Raw genomic sequence first — 19,253 nt, 5'->3', positions numbered from 1 at the left:
TTGTCCAAGTCTCTGAAGCCTATAGGAGAATGAGAATCACTGCTGTCCAGTAAACCATGACCTTAGTCTTGGGCTTGAGATCCTGGTCCTTGAATATTCTGTTCCTCAGTTGGCTGAAAGCTGAGTTGAGATTAGAGTTGGTGATAAATTTTGTTATCTATGTCTGCCTTTGTCAAAGACGACTGCGGCTTGCTTTGGGGATAAACATCAGCATGAAAGGCTAAAAACAAAAAAACTGCGGCTGCCTATTTCCATGTCTTTACCTGCGTAAGGGAATACCTCAGTTTAGGGATTCACTTGCTCAACTTGTCCACTTAAACTGCCTCAGCAGCTATTTGCTATGTTCTTCCATTTCACCTTGCTCTGCCCGCCTTTTGAAAACGTATTAATGGAAGGTGGCGCACCTATGATCCATTTTTTCCAGAAACCTTCTCCTGGAGCACACGGACCGGGCCAGTGTTGAAAAGGGAAGGGACACTTTCAACTCATCCAATCCTGACTTTCGCGTGTGTGGCGCCACCTTCGGGCTGCTGCTGGAAGAACTCCTGACAAAAGTTTTCTTTCCCTCACCCGTGCAGTTTAGAAGTTGTAGAGAGCAGAGTGTGAGCCCCTGAAGTGACATGCTGACATGCCGAGCAGTACCCGCCTTCCTCTGCTTGTTCAAATAAGAGGCAACAAGTTTAAGCAGCTGAGCCCAGCATCTCCTGGTGCGATCGCGGGGAGGGCCCGGAGGAGATGCTTTTAAAAACCTTCCCTTTCCCATCACGATCACCTCAACTCAATAAAGGCAACCTTTCTGGGGGAGGATCGTCCATGCTCCTTGGGGCAGCATGGCGGCTTGTGGCGTCCAGCTTCCATACAGTGATCGCATCATCCCAGATCGAGGAGCTTTATAATCTTGCGATCTGACTCGCTGCACTTTGCGCAGGTTTTAACTCGCTGCAGACTACACACAATCTATAAAAGGCAAAAAAAAAGTTGGATGGAAGGCACGATGCAGGCTAACGCCGGGCTGATGTGGGTTGTTGTGAGTATAGTTGTACAAAGCGTAACCTCCAAGGAGAATAATCTCCGAGACACGGGACAATGTGAACTTCCCAAGTCGGTGAGTGACTTTGTTTTGTTGCCTCCGTGTCCCTCCTGCAGTGTCTGTTCCCCAAGTGCCCGCTCGCTCCCCCGCTACCTTAACCGAGCGCTTTGCGGCTCAGGGTGTGCAGGGCGCACATAAGGCTGAAGTGGGTTCTGTAATATGCTGCAACTCATCACCCCGGCAGCAGTTCATATATTCGATTGAAAGAAAAAGTCGGATCGATGTGACTGCCCCGCTTTTTTATAATTCCCTCCCTTTGAACACCTCAGTTCCACTGTGAGGACTTTCATACTTTTAAAATGTGTAATTTTCTGCAGCATGAAGTCTGTTCTCTCGCTTTACTTTATGAACTTTCAATGTGCACCTTGAGTGGTTTGTCGAGATAGCGAAGCACTTTGTTAAATTTTAAACAGTACCCACTTTACTTTTCGTTGCTTTGCTAATATGAGAGTTGATATTAAACCCTGTTCCCTTTTTTTATGTTTTCTCATTAAATGGCAGCAAAGAGAAATGAACTCGTTCCTCTGGACGATCCGACGCGATCCTCCGGCTTATTTATTTGGGACCATTCACGTCCCTTACACCAGGGTCTGGGATTTCGTGGCGGATAACTGTAAAAGGGCTTTCCAGCACAGTAACAGTGTGTACTTCGAGCTGGACCTGACCGACCCGTACACCATCTCAGCCCTGACCAGCTGTCAGATGCTGCCCCATGGGGAGAACCTTCAGGATGTACTTCCCAGAGACCTGTACAGGAGACTGAAGAGGCACCTGGACTATGTGAAGGTGATGATGCCTCTGTGGATGACTCCAGACCAGAGAGGCAAGGGGCTGTACGCGGATTACCTGTTCAACGCGATAGCCGGCAACTGGGAGAGGAAGAGGCCGGTGTGGGTGATGCTGATGGTCAACTCGCTGACCGAGGCTGATATCAGATCCCGAGGGGTCCCGGTACTCGATCTCTATCTGGCTCAGGAGGCCGAGAGGATGAAGAAAAGGACCGGGGCAGTGGAGCGGGTCGAAGAGCAGTGCCACCCACTAAATGGGCTCAATTTCTCCCAGGTAAGAGAGGTAAAGAAAGGATCACTTTCTGGAGGGGAGGGGGGGGGGTGGTTGTTGCTGAATGCTGGAACTCTAAAGGTTCCACATCCATGCGACGTGTCCTTGTAAGGGGGTGTGGGATGCTGCCCGCGTTTAAATGGGATCTTTTTCTCGGGGTGTGCAGGATTGCTGTCACATTTCACACGGCTCGTGGGTGAAAAGATCTCTGGCACCAAGTCACTGTTGAACTGCAAAAAGGAAACTGTGTGCAGTTATTCCCTCTGTAAGAAGCACTGAGGTCACCGGCAGCTTCTCTCCTGGCCCCCGCGCTGTCTATGTTTCCTGCAGGGGCAGCTCTCTGAGCCACTCGCTCCTCATTGTCCGCTTTTTAAAGGGCTTTCTGCATCTTGATCCACCGGCGCATGAATCCTTTATTTCGGTGTTAACCAGTGTTTTTTATCTGACCGTCGGACAAATGGCAGATGTTTAGTTTAAGGCAGAATTTGTTCTAGTTGGAGCATCCCTAAGCGGTCTATTTAAACCATTCCAGTTTATCTACTAGATAAGGAAGCTTGCTGCTCTCGGCTTAAATAGTGAAGGAGTTTTATATATAATATATACATATATCAGGTACGACCTACGTAGCAGGACGCACGAATGTCTTACACTTAAAACCTCAACTTTCTGGAAAGATAAAGAAACAGAAAAAAAATCATTAAACTCGGTTGTTTTAAATTTCCTGTCATGGGGGTGTTAGATAGTGGATTAAATCTTGGAGAGAATTCGTTTCAATAAAATGACTGTTCGGAATTCCGGTGAAAAGATTAATGCTCTAATCTGAGAGGCAGGATTTTTGGTTCGGCAAACACTTCTTACCAACACCTCCTGATTACTTTGCAATAGTTGTAGCTTTTCGCTTCAGAACGATTAGGGGCACCTTGTTAGCTCACTGTCCTCTTCCCTAGCCGCTAATAAGAACCTAAATTCCTGAAGCTGCCACATCCACAGAGTACATGTCCAGGAGGGGAGGGAGCCAGTAATGTGTGCATGCATTACTCCTTTTTTGTTGTCTTTTTGAAGTTGCTGATTTGCTTAAAAATCTTAAAAATGCAAGTCGAACGATGAAGAATGTTTTCTCTGTGACTAAAAAAAAACCTGGAAGTGCTGGAAATACTCAACAATTCTGAAAGCATCTGTAGAGAGAAAGACAGAGTTAATGTTTCAGAACGATGACCTTTCATTGGTTCTGATGAATGATTACAGACTTGAAATATTATTAACCTTGTTTCTCTTTGCCCAGATGCAGCTGAACCTGCTGAGTATTTCCAGCCTAATTTTTTATTTTAGATTTCCAGCATTTGGAGTATTTTGCTTTTTTCTGAATGTTACTCAGTGGTTGAGTCTCTAATTCTGAGCATTAAAAGCCACGAAAATCCAAAATGCGATCCCCAGGATACTGCAGCACTGATAAGGGTGTTCTGACTGGTTACAGTGCCCTTTTGTGGATGGTGGATAAGGATAAGATTGAGCTTAACCATGATGCCAAAACCCACCAATGAATGATGGTCCTTTGAGTGACTTATGCTTTCTGTTTTGCTGGGCTACCATAGCAAAGGAGTGCACAGCATCAGGGAAGTTCAGGTGGGCCAGGGGGTGGTGGTGAGGATGTGAGTGGGGGAGACGATCACTCATGAGAATTCAAACTGGCCAAAGATAAGTGTTTCCCCCACTGCTTTCCTCTGGGTTGATAGTGCTTGTTCCTCCTGGTTTTCTACCTCCTTTATTGCTGAGAAATGATAAGTTGTACCCCAATCAATAGATTCTTAATTCAGTAAGGTTGTTATAGTAACTTGATATTTAATACTAATATTTGGTCTGATCTAAATTACTTCTGCCTTCAAATTTTCAAACAAATTAAATGGACTTAGTAACTCAGCCATTTTATTTGAATTATCTATCTGTTCATTTGAACCTTTTTGTGCAGAAAGTCTTCTCTACTCTTTTGTTTAAACTGCACAATTCAAACAATTGCATTAATTCAAATTATTTGGCAAAAGAAGATGATTGAGTTAAAGGGAGCAGACTGTACAATTATCTTAAAGCTGTAGAAGTCTCAGCTATTGTTGAACACAACAAGGCTGTTGATGAGATGGTTGCAAACTTTGGATTTGAACAAATGCTGACATGAGGAAAATGATAGGTCTTACTTATCAGAATCTGACTGTTGTTGAGATTTTGTCTCCAGCTTGACCAAGTAGCTATTGACATATACAACAAAAGCTGGAAGGAAACACCAGTAACCTACACAACCTACAAGGCTAATGTACAATCTAATGAACACTGTTGCTTAGCGTTTGACTGGGGCAGGATATGGTTTGTGTTGAAAAGAATAGTTCATTTCCATTTAATATGCAGAAGCAAAATTGACCTTTCAATAATAATAACACAAGGATTTAGTTTGATTCTGTTTTATCTTGTAAATCTGTTGGATTGTTTTTAATGAGCTGTCCTTCTGTTTTTTTTTAAATGGCTATGTCTTTTAAACCCAATGTGACTCTTGCAAGGGATCTTCTCAGAACTCACCTGCTGCTCTTTACATTGTCCTTAACTGATAATGCCAGTGACGCTCTCCAGCTTGTTTGCTTTCTTACTCCACCTCCTGCAAAGGCAGGAAACCCTAGCTGGTCTGGATGTAGGATGATGTGATTGTGTTTGCAACAGGAGGAGGATGAAGAAAGCACATTGATAGAACGATGTGCTAATGGCAGGTAGTCAGAGGCAGTTATGCATTTACATAGGAGGGAAGCAGTATAGACACTAATGGCAGCACCTGCTGTTACATGAGGCACAGAGGCATGATGGCATGAGGCAAGATCAAAAGACATTGATGAACATACAAAGGACACAAGCAAAATTTTATAAAAATGTTATGAGTGAATAACAGCTTTAGTTAGTGTGATGTACTTGGCATTTACAACTGCGATGCAGAAGTCCATCAGTATTTTAGATGAAAGAGTATCCTGGAAATATAGGACTGAAAAATGTTATAAAATGCGACTTTTTAAAACATTTGTTACCAAAAGCAATTCACATTTATTTAGTGTCTATAACGTAGAAAAATGTCCCAATGCACCACAGATGTGTGTCAATGCTCTGTTGACAAGCACATTGCATAATTTGTGCATACTGAGCCAGAGAGGCAGGTGGCTTCCAAGTATGGTACCTGGTCTTCAAAATTATGCTCAGCTCATGACTTTATTCAATATTTACTGATTTTGCACCATTATTTTAATGCATGCAATTTACAGATATAGTGGGAGAGAGGGTGAGAAAAACTCACTGGGATAGAAGGGATTAAATTGCTTGTAATTCACTGAGATAAAAATGAGAGGGGGAGAGATCTTCATTGCCTTGACCTCTCCTCAGTGAATTATGCTCATTAAAAGAATTATGCAAATCAATAAGCAATTTACAAAATCATGAGTTTTGGAAATGCTGGGTTTTTGCTGAGCTAGTTGATCTCAGCCAAAGTAGTGGTAGATTTGCTACATTAGTGGTAGTATCCTATGAATAAAGAGGGAAAAATATTGCTCCTGATTGCTATCCGATGACTCCTGCTGGAATGTGCACCTGTATAGACCAAGATTGTTCTCTCATGCGATCATCTCCCCATGTCACAGCCTGGTAACATTCGCTTAAGACAGGATTTGCATTTATATAGTGTCTTGTCACATCTTCATGGCATCCCAAAGTTCTAAGGACGTTCCTGCCATATTCAAAGTTGCTTAGGTTATAACTGCCTCATGTTTGTCCACACATGGCCACGTTTTACTTTTTCAAATTTTCAGCACAATGTTTTCAAATGCATGATGTTGAGCAATGTTACTTTAAATCTCAGTCTCAATAAGATACATTTTACAGCTCAGACTGTACCATGTTTCATAGTATGAGGAAAGAGTGGAATGGGGGTTGGGAGTTATGTCTTGGGCTTGATGTGCTGCCCTATTTTTCACTGTAGTTAATTTCCCTTTGGCGACAGTGTGTTATCAATTCTGTTAGCAATATTGCTGACTGCTGTTAAAACCATGTTACTGTTGATTACTTTTGATCAGAAGCTGATTTGTAAAATTTGAGCTGAGACAGTCTGTATGGATTGCCACTGGTGAAGAAAACTATCTTCTGGAAGTTAGAACATTATCACCTCTGTGGGCACTTTTGGAACTAAGTTGAGAAAGTTCAGCTGAAGAACAGATGCCAATACTTATTAAATGCCAATACTTGTTTGTAGGGTAGTGTACAGTTTGACACTTTAGGTATACACACTTTCCCTCTACTCTGGTGAAAATGCCAATTATAGTGCAAGATTAGACTTAATGTGGTGACATCTCATCTTTCATTTGCAACACCACACCCTCCTATTCTATCAAGGTGGTAATGCAGGCTGGACATCCAAACAGCGGCTGTCCAAAAATCAAAATTGTCCAGAAACTGGACATTTTTGAAATAGCGCGTTGGTCTAGTTTCTGCACTCTTGCAAAAGACAGCATGTCAGACATCTTGGAGATTTGAGGATAAATAATCAGACTTCCTTGCATTTGACTATGTTCTAGGAGAAATGCTTGTGCAGGGAAATAATAATGGGGCAAACAATTAACCATGGACGATGAAATATAACTTCATCGGCTAGTGTAATAAACATAGGAGAGTAATAAGCAGAGAAAGAAAAATTCCAAGGGGAGGGCCCACCATCTGTGGTTAACTAAAATAATTAAAGATAGTATTAAACTTAAAGAAAAAGCATATAATTGTGCAAAGATGAGTGGCAGGTCAGAAGATTGGATAGAGTTTAAAAAAAAGCAAAGAATGATCAAAAAATTGATTAGGAAAGAAAAATTAGAGCAGGAGAGAAAGCTAGTTAGAAATATAAAGACATATTAAGAGTTTCTATAGATATTTAAAAAAGAAAAGAGTTAACAAAGTGAGCGTTGGTCTTAAAGAAAGTGAGTCTGGGGAATTAATATTGGAAAATAAGGAGATGGCAGATGAATTGAACAGGCATTTTGCATCAGTCTTCTCAATAGAAGGTACAAGTAACATCCAAGAAATAGCAGTAAATCAGGAAATGGAAGGGAGAGAGAAACTCAGGAAAATTACAATCACTAGGGAAGTGGTTCTAAGTAAATTGTTGGAGCTGTAGGCTGACAAGTCTCTATGTCCTGATGGACTCTGATTAAGGTTCTTAAAAAGAGTGGTTAGTGAGATAGTTGATGCATTGGTTTTAATTTTCCAAAATTCCCTAAGTTCAGGGAAGTTTCCATTAGATTGGAAAATAGCAAATGTAGCTGGAGGAAGACAGAAAGGAGGAAACTACAGGCCAGTTTGCTTAACATCTGTCATAGGGAAAATGTTAGAATCTATTATAAAAGACGTTATGGCAGGACATTTAGATAAATTCATGGTAATTAAGCAGAATCAACATGGTTTTATGAAAGGGATATCATGTTTAACCAATTTATGGGAGTCCTTTGAAGAAGTCACATATGCTGTGGATAAAGAGGTGAATGTACTGTATTTAGATTTCAAGAATGTATTTGATAAGATGTCATATCAAAAGTTATTGTGAAAAATAAAAGCTCATGGTGTAAGGGGTAACCTATTTGCATGGATAGCAGATTGGCTAGCTAACGGGAAACAGGAGGTAGACATAAATTGGTCTTTTTCTGGTTGGCAAGATGTAATGAGTGGTGCACCACAGGGATCAATGCTGGGGCCTCAACATTTTACAATTTATATACGTGGCTTGGATGAAGAGACCGAAGGTATGGTTGCTAAATTTGCTGATGACACAAAGATATGTAGGATAGTAAGCTGTAGAAGAGGACACAAGGAGGCTACAAAGGGATATAATAAGTTAAGTGGGAAAATACCTAACAAACAGATTATAATGTGGGAAAGTGTGAAATTGTCCATTTTGGCAGGAAAAAATAAAAATGAAGCATATTACCTAAATGGTGAGAGATGCAGAGGTCTGAGATGCAGAGGGATCTAGGTGTTCTAGTGCATGAATTGCAAAAGGTGAGTATGCAAGAACAGCAAGTAATTAGGAAAGCTACTAAAATCTCATCATTTATTGTGAGGGGAATTGAATACAAAAGTAGGAAGGTTATGCTTCAGTTGTACAGGGCATTGGTGAGACCACATCTGGAGTATTGTGTACTGCATTACTCTCCTTATTTAAGGAAGGATGTCATTTCTTTGGAAGTAGCTCAGAGGAGATTTACTAAACTACCACCTAGATTGGGCAGGTTGTCTTATGAGGAAAAGTTAGTCAGGCTAGGCTTGCATCCAATGGAGTTTAGAAGAGTAAGAGGCAACTTGATTGAAGCATATAAGATCCTGAGGGGTCTTGACAGATGTGGAGAGGATATTTCTTCTTATGGGAGAATCCAGTACTGGAGGCCACTGTTTAAAAATAAGGGATCACCCATTTAGGACAGAGATGAGGAGAAATATTTTCTGTCAGAGGGTTGTGAGTCTTTGGAACTTTCTTCCTCAAAAGGCAGTGGAAGCAGAGCCTTTGAATATTTTTAAGGCAGAAGTGGATAGATTCTTGATAAGCAAGGGGGTCAAAAGTTATCAAGAGTAGGAGGGAATATGGAGTTGAGGTTACAATCAGATCAGCCATGATCTTATTGAATGGCAGAGCAGGCTCGAGGGGCCGAGCGGTCTACTCTTTCTCCTAATTCGTATGTTCGTAGGTATGCTCATAGGACTCCAAACTATGGGAAAATCCGAAACCCAGCATGGTGTCAGTCCAGAGATTGCCGGATCTTGGATGTCCAACCTGTAGCTTACAAGAAACACTTCTTAAGAACAAAGACAGCAATGGCCATCAAATCAGTCAGCATCTATAAAGAGACCATACAAATACAGCTCAGTATGGAGCTTATCCACTGGTACAGTGGGAAGCCTTTGATGAATATTTCACTTTTCTAACACTGTTGACTTCTTTATTTTAGTATATAAGTCATGTGAGGTGGGGAGAAGGGATCTAAATAAATGAGGGATTCAGCTGCTAAATGCATTGCAATATTCAGCTGTACATTGCAGGAAGATTCAAGATTTAATCTTGGCTGGGACTGACTTTGCTGTTTTGTGCTTGCATGCTCCTTCAGTTAGCTCTGTGTTAGGGACTGGAGAATTCCAGCACTGATTGCAATTCAGTTGGAATGAATTTGGACGTGAGCAGGATTGCAAAACAATGGCATAGCATAAGATGCCCAGTGTATGCTACATCCAATATACAACCTCAATAGAAGCGAATTTCAGGCATGGCATAGAATGGGTGAAAAAATCGATTCTCCCTGTTTTTTGTCCCTGTCCAAGTCTAATTTCACTCCCAGTGTCTTCAGTTAGAAAGTATGCATGTGCAGATCTTGGGAGAAGACAAGATCGAGTTCTGCCATTGATGCCCTACAGTTGAATGTTCTGTACACACTAGCCTAGGCTTTTAACTGAAATACCAGAATGTACCAAGTGCTTGTGGAACCAGATTCCCGCAAATGCCTTCAGGAAAGGAAGAAAGAATAGTGTTAAAAGAAACAATTTTAAAAAAACAGCCAGCTGGAACTTAATCTGAATTTTCTGCAACAGTAATTTGTGTGCAGAAGTTGCCAGAAAGTCACTTAGCAATTGTCAGCCCTGGGTTTTGTGAACAAGGGGAACCATTTGGATTAGTGTCCCTTCTGTTCAAAATATTTATCCAGAATAGTTCATAATTTTAGACGCTAGCTGTTCATCAATTTGTTATTCACACCTCCTCTATAAACACATTTTTGTTTCTTTACTTGGTCTATTATCACTCCCTTTGACTTTTCATTGTCTAACCTCTCCTGTCTTCCATCCTAACGCAGGCCTTCCCCTTTGTTCTTTTGCCACTCTCCCTACTTTCACTGGCTTAAAATTTGTTACATTCCTAACTCTTCTCAGCTCTGATGAAAGGTCGCCAACCTGAAAAGTTACGTCTGTTTCTCTCTCCACAGATGCTACCTGACCTGCTGAATTTTTCCAGCATTTATTCTGTTTAATCATTTTAGAATTCAACACCGATTGAGATACATAGCGGTAATTTGTCACTGCTCAAAACCATGATGTCTGATCCAGATGTGGAAGAGTCTAATCTCAGCAAAATGTAGTCTCATTGGCTGTGCTAGTGAATGTCTCCATCAGACCTACTGATTTCTAGATTGTTAGACTACAAAGCTAAATTACACATATTTTAACATAAATCACATACTGCCTGATATACGAATAGAGTCAAGATACAAAGTCTGAGCACTCTGGTTGTGTACACACAATACCTGCTCACAAGGGGATTCGGTTCCCAAAGAGGACTCTGACCACCACCAATAGTTGCAGCACACCTTGTGATATCATGGAGTATTCTGTGGTATTGTGTTGACTGCTGGTATTAAACTGGGCTCTCCCCCACCTCCTGGCATGGGTGGAGATAGTTGAATCACTGTGTGGCTTGCTATCCACTAGTTATTTTGTATCAGATCTCTGATGCTGCAGGCACCAGATATTAATAATGTAGTCACAAAACACTTGGATGGTGAAGAAAGAAAGAATGGGGGGATGAAGATACAAAATCACAGCTGTCCCTAATTCTTGGGTGCTGCATGTCCTTGGGAAGGGGGCTGTTCTATTCTTGCCTATGTTAGGAATATTTTTGCAGTACCAAAGAAAACAGTCTGAGTTTGAAGGTACTTAGATTGATTTATCCCGTGGGAGCATAATAAAGCCCTGACTGGGTTATTTTTCATGAATTTTGACCTGAGTAAATCACCAACACACTGTCCTACAGTTCTTCAATGTGACTGGAACTTACCATGTCATAGAAAAGTAACATAAAAGTAGGGATTAATTTCTCCCCTGAGGGAATCCAGATCAAGAAGGATACCAGCATTGCCTCTAGCCCAGTACCATTTTGCACAGTTCTTGGAATTGTTGTAAGGCGACATAATTGGAGCTTTCTATAAAAAAGGTAAAATTCACCTTGTGAGGAATTACATAATCTAACGCATCCCTCATCTAGTTTTAGGAGAGGTTTTACAATCTCTTGGTTCTGGCCATTATTTAATCTACTTCCTGTAAAGTCGGGGCTGAGCTGCAGGGGTGTAATAGCAGTTAGTTCAAAAGAAATGAGGAAGTTACAGCAAACATCTCTATATCATTATAAGATCACTTCCACTATGCCAAACTTTAAGACCTGGAAGAAGGGAGGAATGAACCAGGTGCTATGGTTTGCAATCTCATTATAAGATCACTTCCACTATGCCAAACTTTAAGACCTGGAAGAAGGGAGGAATGAACCAGGTGCTATGGTTTGCAATTTTGACAGCAAGAGCCATAGTACTTGACACCATTCCTTGTACCTGGGAATGCCAAGGGGTCGAATGTGCATGAAAGTATATTATCTGAATATAGACTGGGACATTAATTGCAAGAAACTCTGTTTCTGTACAATTATTGCTCAGGAGGGAATTTTATTGCTTCCTGCTAAGAGTTGATTAGAAAAGAGAAAAACAAACTTGAAACCTTGCATTTCCTTTCAGTCAAGCTGCTGCATGAGAATAGAGCTTTGTCAAAGTAATTTCTATTATGGCAAACAAATGTTAGTTGTAATTGCTTTTTATTAAAACAGAAATGATGAGCAACTTGCAACAAGAAATTCTTGGGCTGCAGGCACACTTCATTTATTGTGCACAAATACGGTGCTTAAGGGTATTTCAGTTAAAGTGTAGAAATCAAAAACATTATGACTGCACAAGTATTAATAGCTCTCTGGAAGCTGACTCTGTGCCCATTCTTCACATATGGCCTTGCTGAGCTAGTATCAGTCGATTTCTTTTAGTGTAGAAACATCACCGGTGTGTTCAATTTTTCAACCAATATTCTGAATTGGCAACTCCGACCAAATATTCTTTTTCTCCTTAATGCAGAGACACTGGCTAGTTAGTGATCCCCCTGTACCGGGACAAATCTGTCACACAACAGGATGCATTTATACATGGGGTCATCAGGAAAGCCTCACAGATCATAGTTGCCACTGCTACTCATCTATTTCATTTGTTCTCGTTCAGTGAATATTATTTTACTATTGCAGTATGTTTTGTCACATTTGAACCCCAATGTTTTAATGGCAAGATCTTACATTTATAAACTGTCTTTAATGTAGAAAAGTGTCCGAAGGTACTTTACAGAGACGTAATATAAAGAAAAATCCGCAAACTCTTCTGCATCGTGTCCTGTGGTGGATCCTGCTGCATTGCTTTTGTGTAAACCTTTTTCAGTGCACTGGAAATGGAAACTTTTGTGGGATCTTAGGTTGTGATAGGATCAATATTAAAATTTCACCTTTCACTGAAGTCAGCCCTGGATTAGTGTTACTAACACTTCATAAAATTTCATGACCATATAGTTTCTTTTGAATTGCTGAACTTAATGCCAACGATAGACAGTTATTTATTTTTCTCTGTAAAAAATAACATCATAATAGCCTTTGATGAAGGAAGGTAAGGCTGCAGAATGTGGCACTATAATTATGTTCAAGAGGCACTCACACCTATTTCTGGAAAGAGAGGGATGGAGAGGCAATGTGGGTAGGTGGCGTTAATCTTTTGAAAGTGATGAACCTTTTCCTGATGCCGAAAGTCTTCTATTCAGAACACTCACAGCTGATTGGGAATGAAGGAGGAAGTTCCATAACTATGACTGATCCACGGAATGTAAACTTCGCCCCAGAATTGGTCCATATGACTGGTGTTCTTTTAATTCAGAAATGTAACATTACATTTTCTATTTCACTGGCCCTTGTTAAGGATTTGTTTGCAGGTTGATATCCTTGCATTCATTGAGCGATAGCTGTAAACACTTTGCAAATTAAAGCCACGTGTGTGTTTTTCACTCTGAAAGTCAGAAAATTCACTAACTTGCAGTGTTGTGCTGCATTTAGAGTCTGATGTGGTTTTGGAGTGGAGATTCGCATTAACTCCAACCAATGGTCCCCTGTGGCATCACTCAAATAAATGTGAAGTAAAGCTCCAATTTAATTTAGAAAGAGGAACGATTAGTAAATTGTACCCAATTCTGCAAGTGGGTGTGACTGTTTGGGCCCATGGGTTAGTTTGTGGCTTTAACAGCCTGACAGGAAGGCTGATTCTTGCCAGCTTCCTGAATGAAGTTTGAGGGTTCTTTGAATTTTTTTATTAGCTCCAGCGGTTTGGCTACAAAATGTTCCAGTCTGATAGAGTTGTTGCCATGAACACCTGAGGGCTATTGGCAAAAAATGTATAGATCTTTCTTATCCAACTAACGCATTTCAAAAAGAAGTTTAACCTATAAAAGAGTGAGACAAATATGTGCAGTATTTAAGAGAAATGGTACTATACTTAATAATGAACTTTTAACATTTTTAGTGCATCTTGCTTTCTAATATCTGTGACTAACTGAAACCACATATGAAAGAAAGTGTAACCTCATGTACTAAATAAATCCTGAGGAATACTGGCTGGGAGTGTTATGTTACAGACATCCCACATACTGGTTGTTGATTCCTTAATATTTTTGTTCTTAACTTTTTTTGTGATGAGCACCATTTGAATTAACATATATGGCAGATATTAGATAATTTGGGAGTATAATTTGTAACTTAATGAAGAGCTTCACAAGACAGTCCAAAGTTTATAACCACCATCTGACCCTTCAGATTAGATTTCAGCCTTGAACTCCCTTTCATGATCTATGGTTTTGATTTATACTGCTGTTTGCAGTGTATTTTAGGTGCTATTTTTTATGCATGCTTTACATCCTTGATGTGTGATGCGATCCATGTACTGATATTAATACCTAGTAATGCCTGGAAGAAGATAGGTCCTACTTTACCTAATTCGGTATACCACAGGTTACGTACAATGAATTTTCCCAATGACTCAAGTATTAAGTAAAGTATAGAGAATAGTGTGGGTCTTGATGAGCGGGTGACAATATATTAAGCAGCACTAGTACCAGGACATTTGAGGGGAGAATATTGTTGTGGATATTTGTTGTTGTCCAATGATATGTGCTATTTGTGTCTTAAAACCAACCTGCCTGTGATTTTCTAAAGTAAAATGAGTTTTGCCAAGCATAATGTGAAGCCATTATGCTCAAGTCCTTTAAAATATTAGGGCAGTAAGTATTTTGTGGTCGCTGTTTAAAATGCTTAAAGCCACCTGATATTTTTCAGTTATCATTAGAACAAGTCACATTTATGATCATTGTTAGGAAAAGGGCTTTTAGCCAACTACATATTAGAAAGCACGTAGAAGAAGAAGTGGTCTCAAACAGGATACAAAGCAGCAGGTAGAAAACACTGCCAAAAAGGATTGTGCTTTCAAATTTACAGCCTGTATACCATTATTCAGGTTTTATTATTGAAAAGAACTGATTAGCTGATCAGCTGTTTTCAATCATTAAAAACAACAGGGCAGTGAGCAGAGCTGAAAGATAGAAACAGAATTGCATTTATGTAAGCACCTTATCACATCTCTCAGAAACATTTCAGACAGCTTCATACAGTGAATTCCTTTAATGTGGTAACTGCTATATAAACAAACATGGCAACCATTTTGTACACAGCAAGATTGTACAAACATCAATGAGATCAATGGCCAGTTAGCCAGCTTTTGGTGGTGTTGTTGAGGGAGTATTATTAGCTCAAACATTAACTGATTTCACTGCTCTGTTCCACATGGAATCCATTGATGATTAACATTCACTTATACCACCCAAACATGTAGGTAGGACCGTAGTCTGACAACACTGAGCCACTTTATCTTCCAATTTTTTCAACTTCACAGCCCGGGTGCATGTGGATTAAAGCCCTGATTATGATCAAGATTTTTTTTCTAGCCGTGAAAGCAAAGCAACATTATAGACACAGTTCTTACACAAAATCAAATCAGAAGTGGTGGCACCTTGAGCAATTCACTGCTTTACGTACAGTACTTGTACAAACCCAGCCCTGCCACCATTGCAAATGCCATGTGGGAGCCAAAGAACTGCTGGTTCCCACAGTGTTATTGCAGTTATATTCTGCATCAGGCTTAAAATGTGAACTTTAGAGCAAAAATGGAAATGAGGAAGAGATACAAAATTAACATTAATCCATTATTTTGCATTACCCACAGTAATGAAAATTCTGCCTGCCAATCTCAATACTTTACAATAGTAAACATTTTAGGTCGATGACCTTTCATCAGATCTATTGTTTAGGGAGGCTGATGGAATTCGTTGCTAAAGTGACCATCTCTGCATTAAGTTACAAACCATATTCCCGAGTGACCTAATATCTGCCACATATATTAATTCAAATGGTGTTCATCACAAAAACGATTAAGGACAAAAATATTAAGCAATCAACAACAAGTATGTGGGATGTCTGTAACATAACACTCCCAGCCAGTATTCCTCAGGATTTATTTAGTACATGAGGCTACACTTCCTTTCATATGTGGTTTCAGTTAGTCACAGATATTAGTAAGCAAGGTGCACCAGAAATTTTAAAAATTCATTATTGAGTATAATACCATTTCTGTTAAATACTGCACGTATTTGTGATGTTGTCGATCTGAAACGTTAACCCTTTTCTTTCAACAGATGCTGCCTGACCTGCTGAGTTTTTATAGCATTTTTTGCTCCTATTTCAGATTTCTAGCATCTGCAGTACTTTGCTTTACTTTACAAAACTTTTGAAATGAGCAGAGATGGGCATCCTAGCAGTGAATTCCATTAGCCTCCCTAAACAGTATTGTCTGCTTCTTGTTTATACATGACTGATTAATATCCAACATACTGAATAACTACACCACAGGTGTAGTCTGTCGTTGTTCGAGTATTGTTTTCACATACCTGTGTTATTAAAACACAAACTCCTGTTGGAGAAATGCTTTCTGCCAATGACCAATGATGAGTTCTGATGAATTCCTTAATGTTCAGCATAATTCACTCATGGTTCTCACTCACGAGAGATCTGTTTGGCCTTACCTGTGGATATAATTTGTTGTATTGGACTAGTGGTCATGACCTCCTGTCAAACATTTTTGAAATAATGAACACTATGCAGATGTCAACATGACATTTTTAAATTACTGGTTTTACTCGAGTACTAGTTCAGTAGAATTATGACACACTTTACATTACTTGATATACGGCACTTCTGAGTTTTTCAGATGAGACTCCCATTTTTATATACAATCACTAAATTAGTTTCCCTGTCAATCAAAGACAAGGATGGTTTCTGTCTGCACAAGGAAACTGTCAAGTTCTGTTCTGTTACTGTCAAATATTTTCCCTACCAGCAGGTGTTTAAAACTTGTGGATGTCCATAGCAACCTATTTACTTTGATTCAATGTCTAATAAAAGTAGGTTTATGTGATGCTGAGCTGTTACCTGTAATTTAAAGAGAAATGCTCGACCACACTTCAAAATTCTCACGGTGAAATAAACATGGTTTCTAACATTTTAACACAATTACACCTCACTGAAAAACAAAGGAAACTGGAAATCAATGCAGCTAACATACTGAAATAAAAGCAAAATGCTGCTGATGATGGAGATCTGAAATAAAAACAGAAAGCGCTGGAAAAACTCTGCAGGTCTGGCAGAATCTGTGGAGAGAGAAACGAAGTTAATATTTTGAGGCCAATATGATTCTTCTTTGGATCTGAAGAGAGGTAGAAATGAGATGGGTTTTATGCTGTTGAAAAAGGAGGGGTGGTGCTGGTCAGGTGGAACAAAAGGAGTGATCAGGGATAGGTTAGAGGGCAGAGGAGATTAAATACCAAAGATGTCATGGAACAAAAAGCAAAGGGAGTGGTAATGGTGAAGTAAAGAAATAAAGCATTCATCTAGAGTAGGCGTTAATGGCAGAATAAAGGTCAGGTCTGTCAGAAAGCAAAAGCACGACAACCAAATACAGACTGGTACTTGGGAAAAAGAAATTCAAAATGGAGGACAGAGTTCATAGCCTGAAGTTTTTGAACTCACTGTTGAGTCCAGGAGGCTGTAAAGTGCCTAATTGGAAGGTGGAGTGCTGCATGTTCATGACCTGGAGGAACAGCACATTTCATCACATTTCCACCTCTCTTCAGTTCCGGAGAAGAGTCATATTGGACTTGAAACATTAGCTCTGTTTCTCTCTCTGCCATTGCTGCCGGCCCTGCTGGGTTTTTATTTTTAATTTCTGTGAATATACTGACTGCAATTGACCAGCTGCCTGACCTTAATTGGCACCTGCCAGTACTGCTGATAGCTCTCCCAATAACTAAGTCAGAGCATTTACTACCCAGTTTGGAATGGAGCACTCTAAGTATGTAGGTCCCAGTGTCGATACGTGGTCAATGCTGAGTTTGCTGCTCTCAGCTGGGATAGCAGTAAGGAATGTTACAGTTGATCTGGATGCACCGGGTATACAGAGGGAGAAAAAAAATCAGCCAAATATTTATTTTCTTAACCCTCATCAAGCGACTTCTGCTGGGTGTGAATGCGTGGCTATTAGGTGGAAACAGGATGTGGGTCCTTCCTTATGGTTCAACATTCACTGTCTTGACTTACACACGAAGAACGGCTGACATTTGTGTGATTGTACTGCAGCATAAGTTGATGCCAAGAGAGGGGAGAAAATGTAAACTTTTAAAAAAATGTTGAAAACAGTGAAGCTATTAAATAGGCTTTTTGAATCATGCAAACCAACTCATTGCTGTACTCAACTGGTGTATGCTATCAAGACTGAAGGAGGCCTGCCAATTCATGGCTACTCAGGACTGGGGCCTAGTTCGGGTGCAGAGATGGCCATTTGTATTGGTAATAACAGACTGATCCAGCTGAATACTCGTAAACATACGACTAGTTTGCCAGTAAATTTTACGGTTGGATCAAGATTATTATAAACTACAGTTAAAAATAGAAAAAGCTTATGTCTGTACCACAACTCATCCTTCATTCTGCAATTCTGTTTAAACAAAAATCTACAGCACACACTGAGCAAGAATCTACTTGGTACAAAATGGGTTCAAGTTCTGTACCATGCTGCTCTTTATAAGAAAAATGTAATGAATTAACTAAGCATATTTACTTTACGCAGTTTTAAAAAGTGAATAATTGAGGAACACTTGTGTTTTCATATCGGAATTTCAGGATGCATTTTCTCTGTTAGTTAATTCTAGCGAAATGTAGATGCATAAATGTAGAAAGTAAAGGAACAGTTTAGAGTTATGGGGAAATATGGAGGTAAACTACAGAAAATGTAGACAGAGTCAGGGGCAGAATTTTTCCCCCATCGGGGGGCACACTGCCATTTTAAGTGGGCAGGCCAGTTAAGGCCTGCCCAGCGTGATGTCCGCCAGGAAGTGATATGCGCTCCCTGTGCGGGCGGGGGGTGGATTCCCTAAGCTGAGAGTGCACTCTTTCACGCATGTGTGCGAAAGAGTGCACAGATCTCCCTGAGGCTAAGTGCTGCTTCAGGGACATCGGCTCCAAAGTTAAAAATGTTAAAAATAGAAAAATAAAATTTCCCTGACATGTCCCCTCATGTGACACTGACACATGAGTTGGGACATGTCCATCACTTTTAATTAAACTTTTAAAAACCTACATGAAACCTCATCCCGACCGTGGATGAGGTTTCGTGCTTTTTCTGAAGCCCGGCCTGGGCTCCTGGCCTGCCTGCCAACCTTAAGATTGGACGGGCAGGTCCTTTAACTAGTGCAATTACTTTTTAAATGGCCTCAATTTGCCGTTGACAGGTCGGCGGGTGCACAGGTGATTCGGCTGCACCCCCGCCAACCTGAAAATTGAAATGACGCGGGGTGACGTCGGGAGTTCCGCCTGACGTCATCCCGCGTCATTTTATGCGTTGGCGTGTGGGTACCGCCCCCGCTTGCCAACCGGGAAATCCTGACCAGAAGGAAAGAACTGAAAAATAAGCCTTTGGTAAGATTCCTAAAATAACTCTGATTTCTACAGTGTTCTGATGTTTCTACATTAAATTTTAACAGGCTTAACTAGATTTAAGCCTTG

The 19,253-nt window shown here is 40.3% G+C and overlaps 1 protein-coding gene across 2 annotated transcripts in view; it reads left to right on the top strand.

Annotated features, from left to right (window-relative positions):
- Nucleotides 1-250: 250 nt before the first annotated feature.
- Nucleotides 251-19,253, top strand: part of trabd2b (TraB domain containing 2B) — a 472,589-nt gene continuing 453,586 nt past the window's right edge. For both annotated transcript variants that reach the window (XM_041208660.1, XM_041208659.1), the window contains exons 1-2: nt 251-1,105; nt 1,592-2,152. In XM_041208660.1, the coding sequence (XP_041064594.1) occupies nt 983-1,105; nt 1,592-2,152 (684 nt within the window). In that variant the 5' untranslated portion in view covers nt 251-982. The remainder of the gene's footprint in view (nt 1,106-1,591; nt 2,153-19,253) is intronic.

The sequence above is a fragment of the Carcharodon carcharias genome, chromosome 16 (genome assembly GCF_017639515.1).
Source record: "Carcharodon carcharias isolate sCarCar2 chromosome 16, sCarCar2.pri, whole genome shotgun sequence".
NCBI classification, from domain to species: domain Eukaryota; kingdom Metazoa; phylum Chordata; class Chondrichthyes; order Lamniformes; family Lamnidae; genus Carcharodon; species Carcharodon carcharias.
This window is presented reverse-complemented; position numbering and strand designations above follow the sequence as displayed.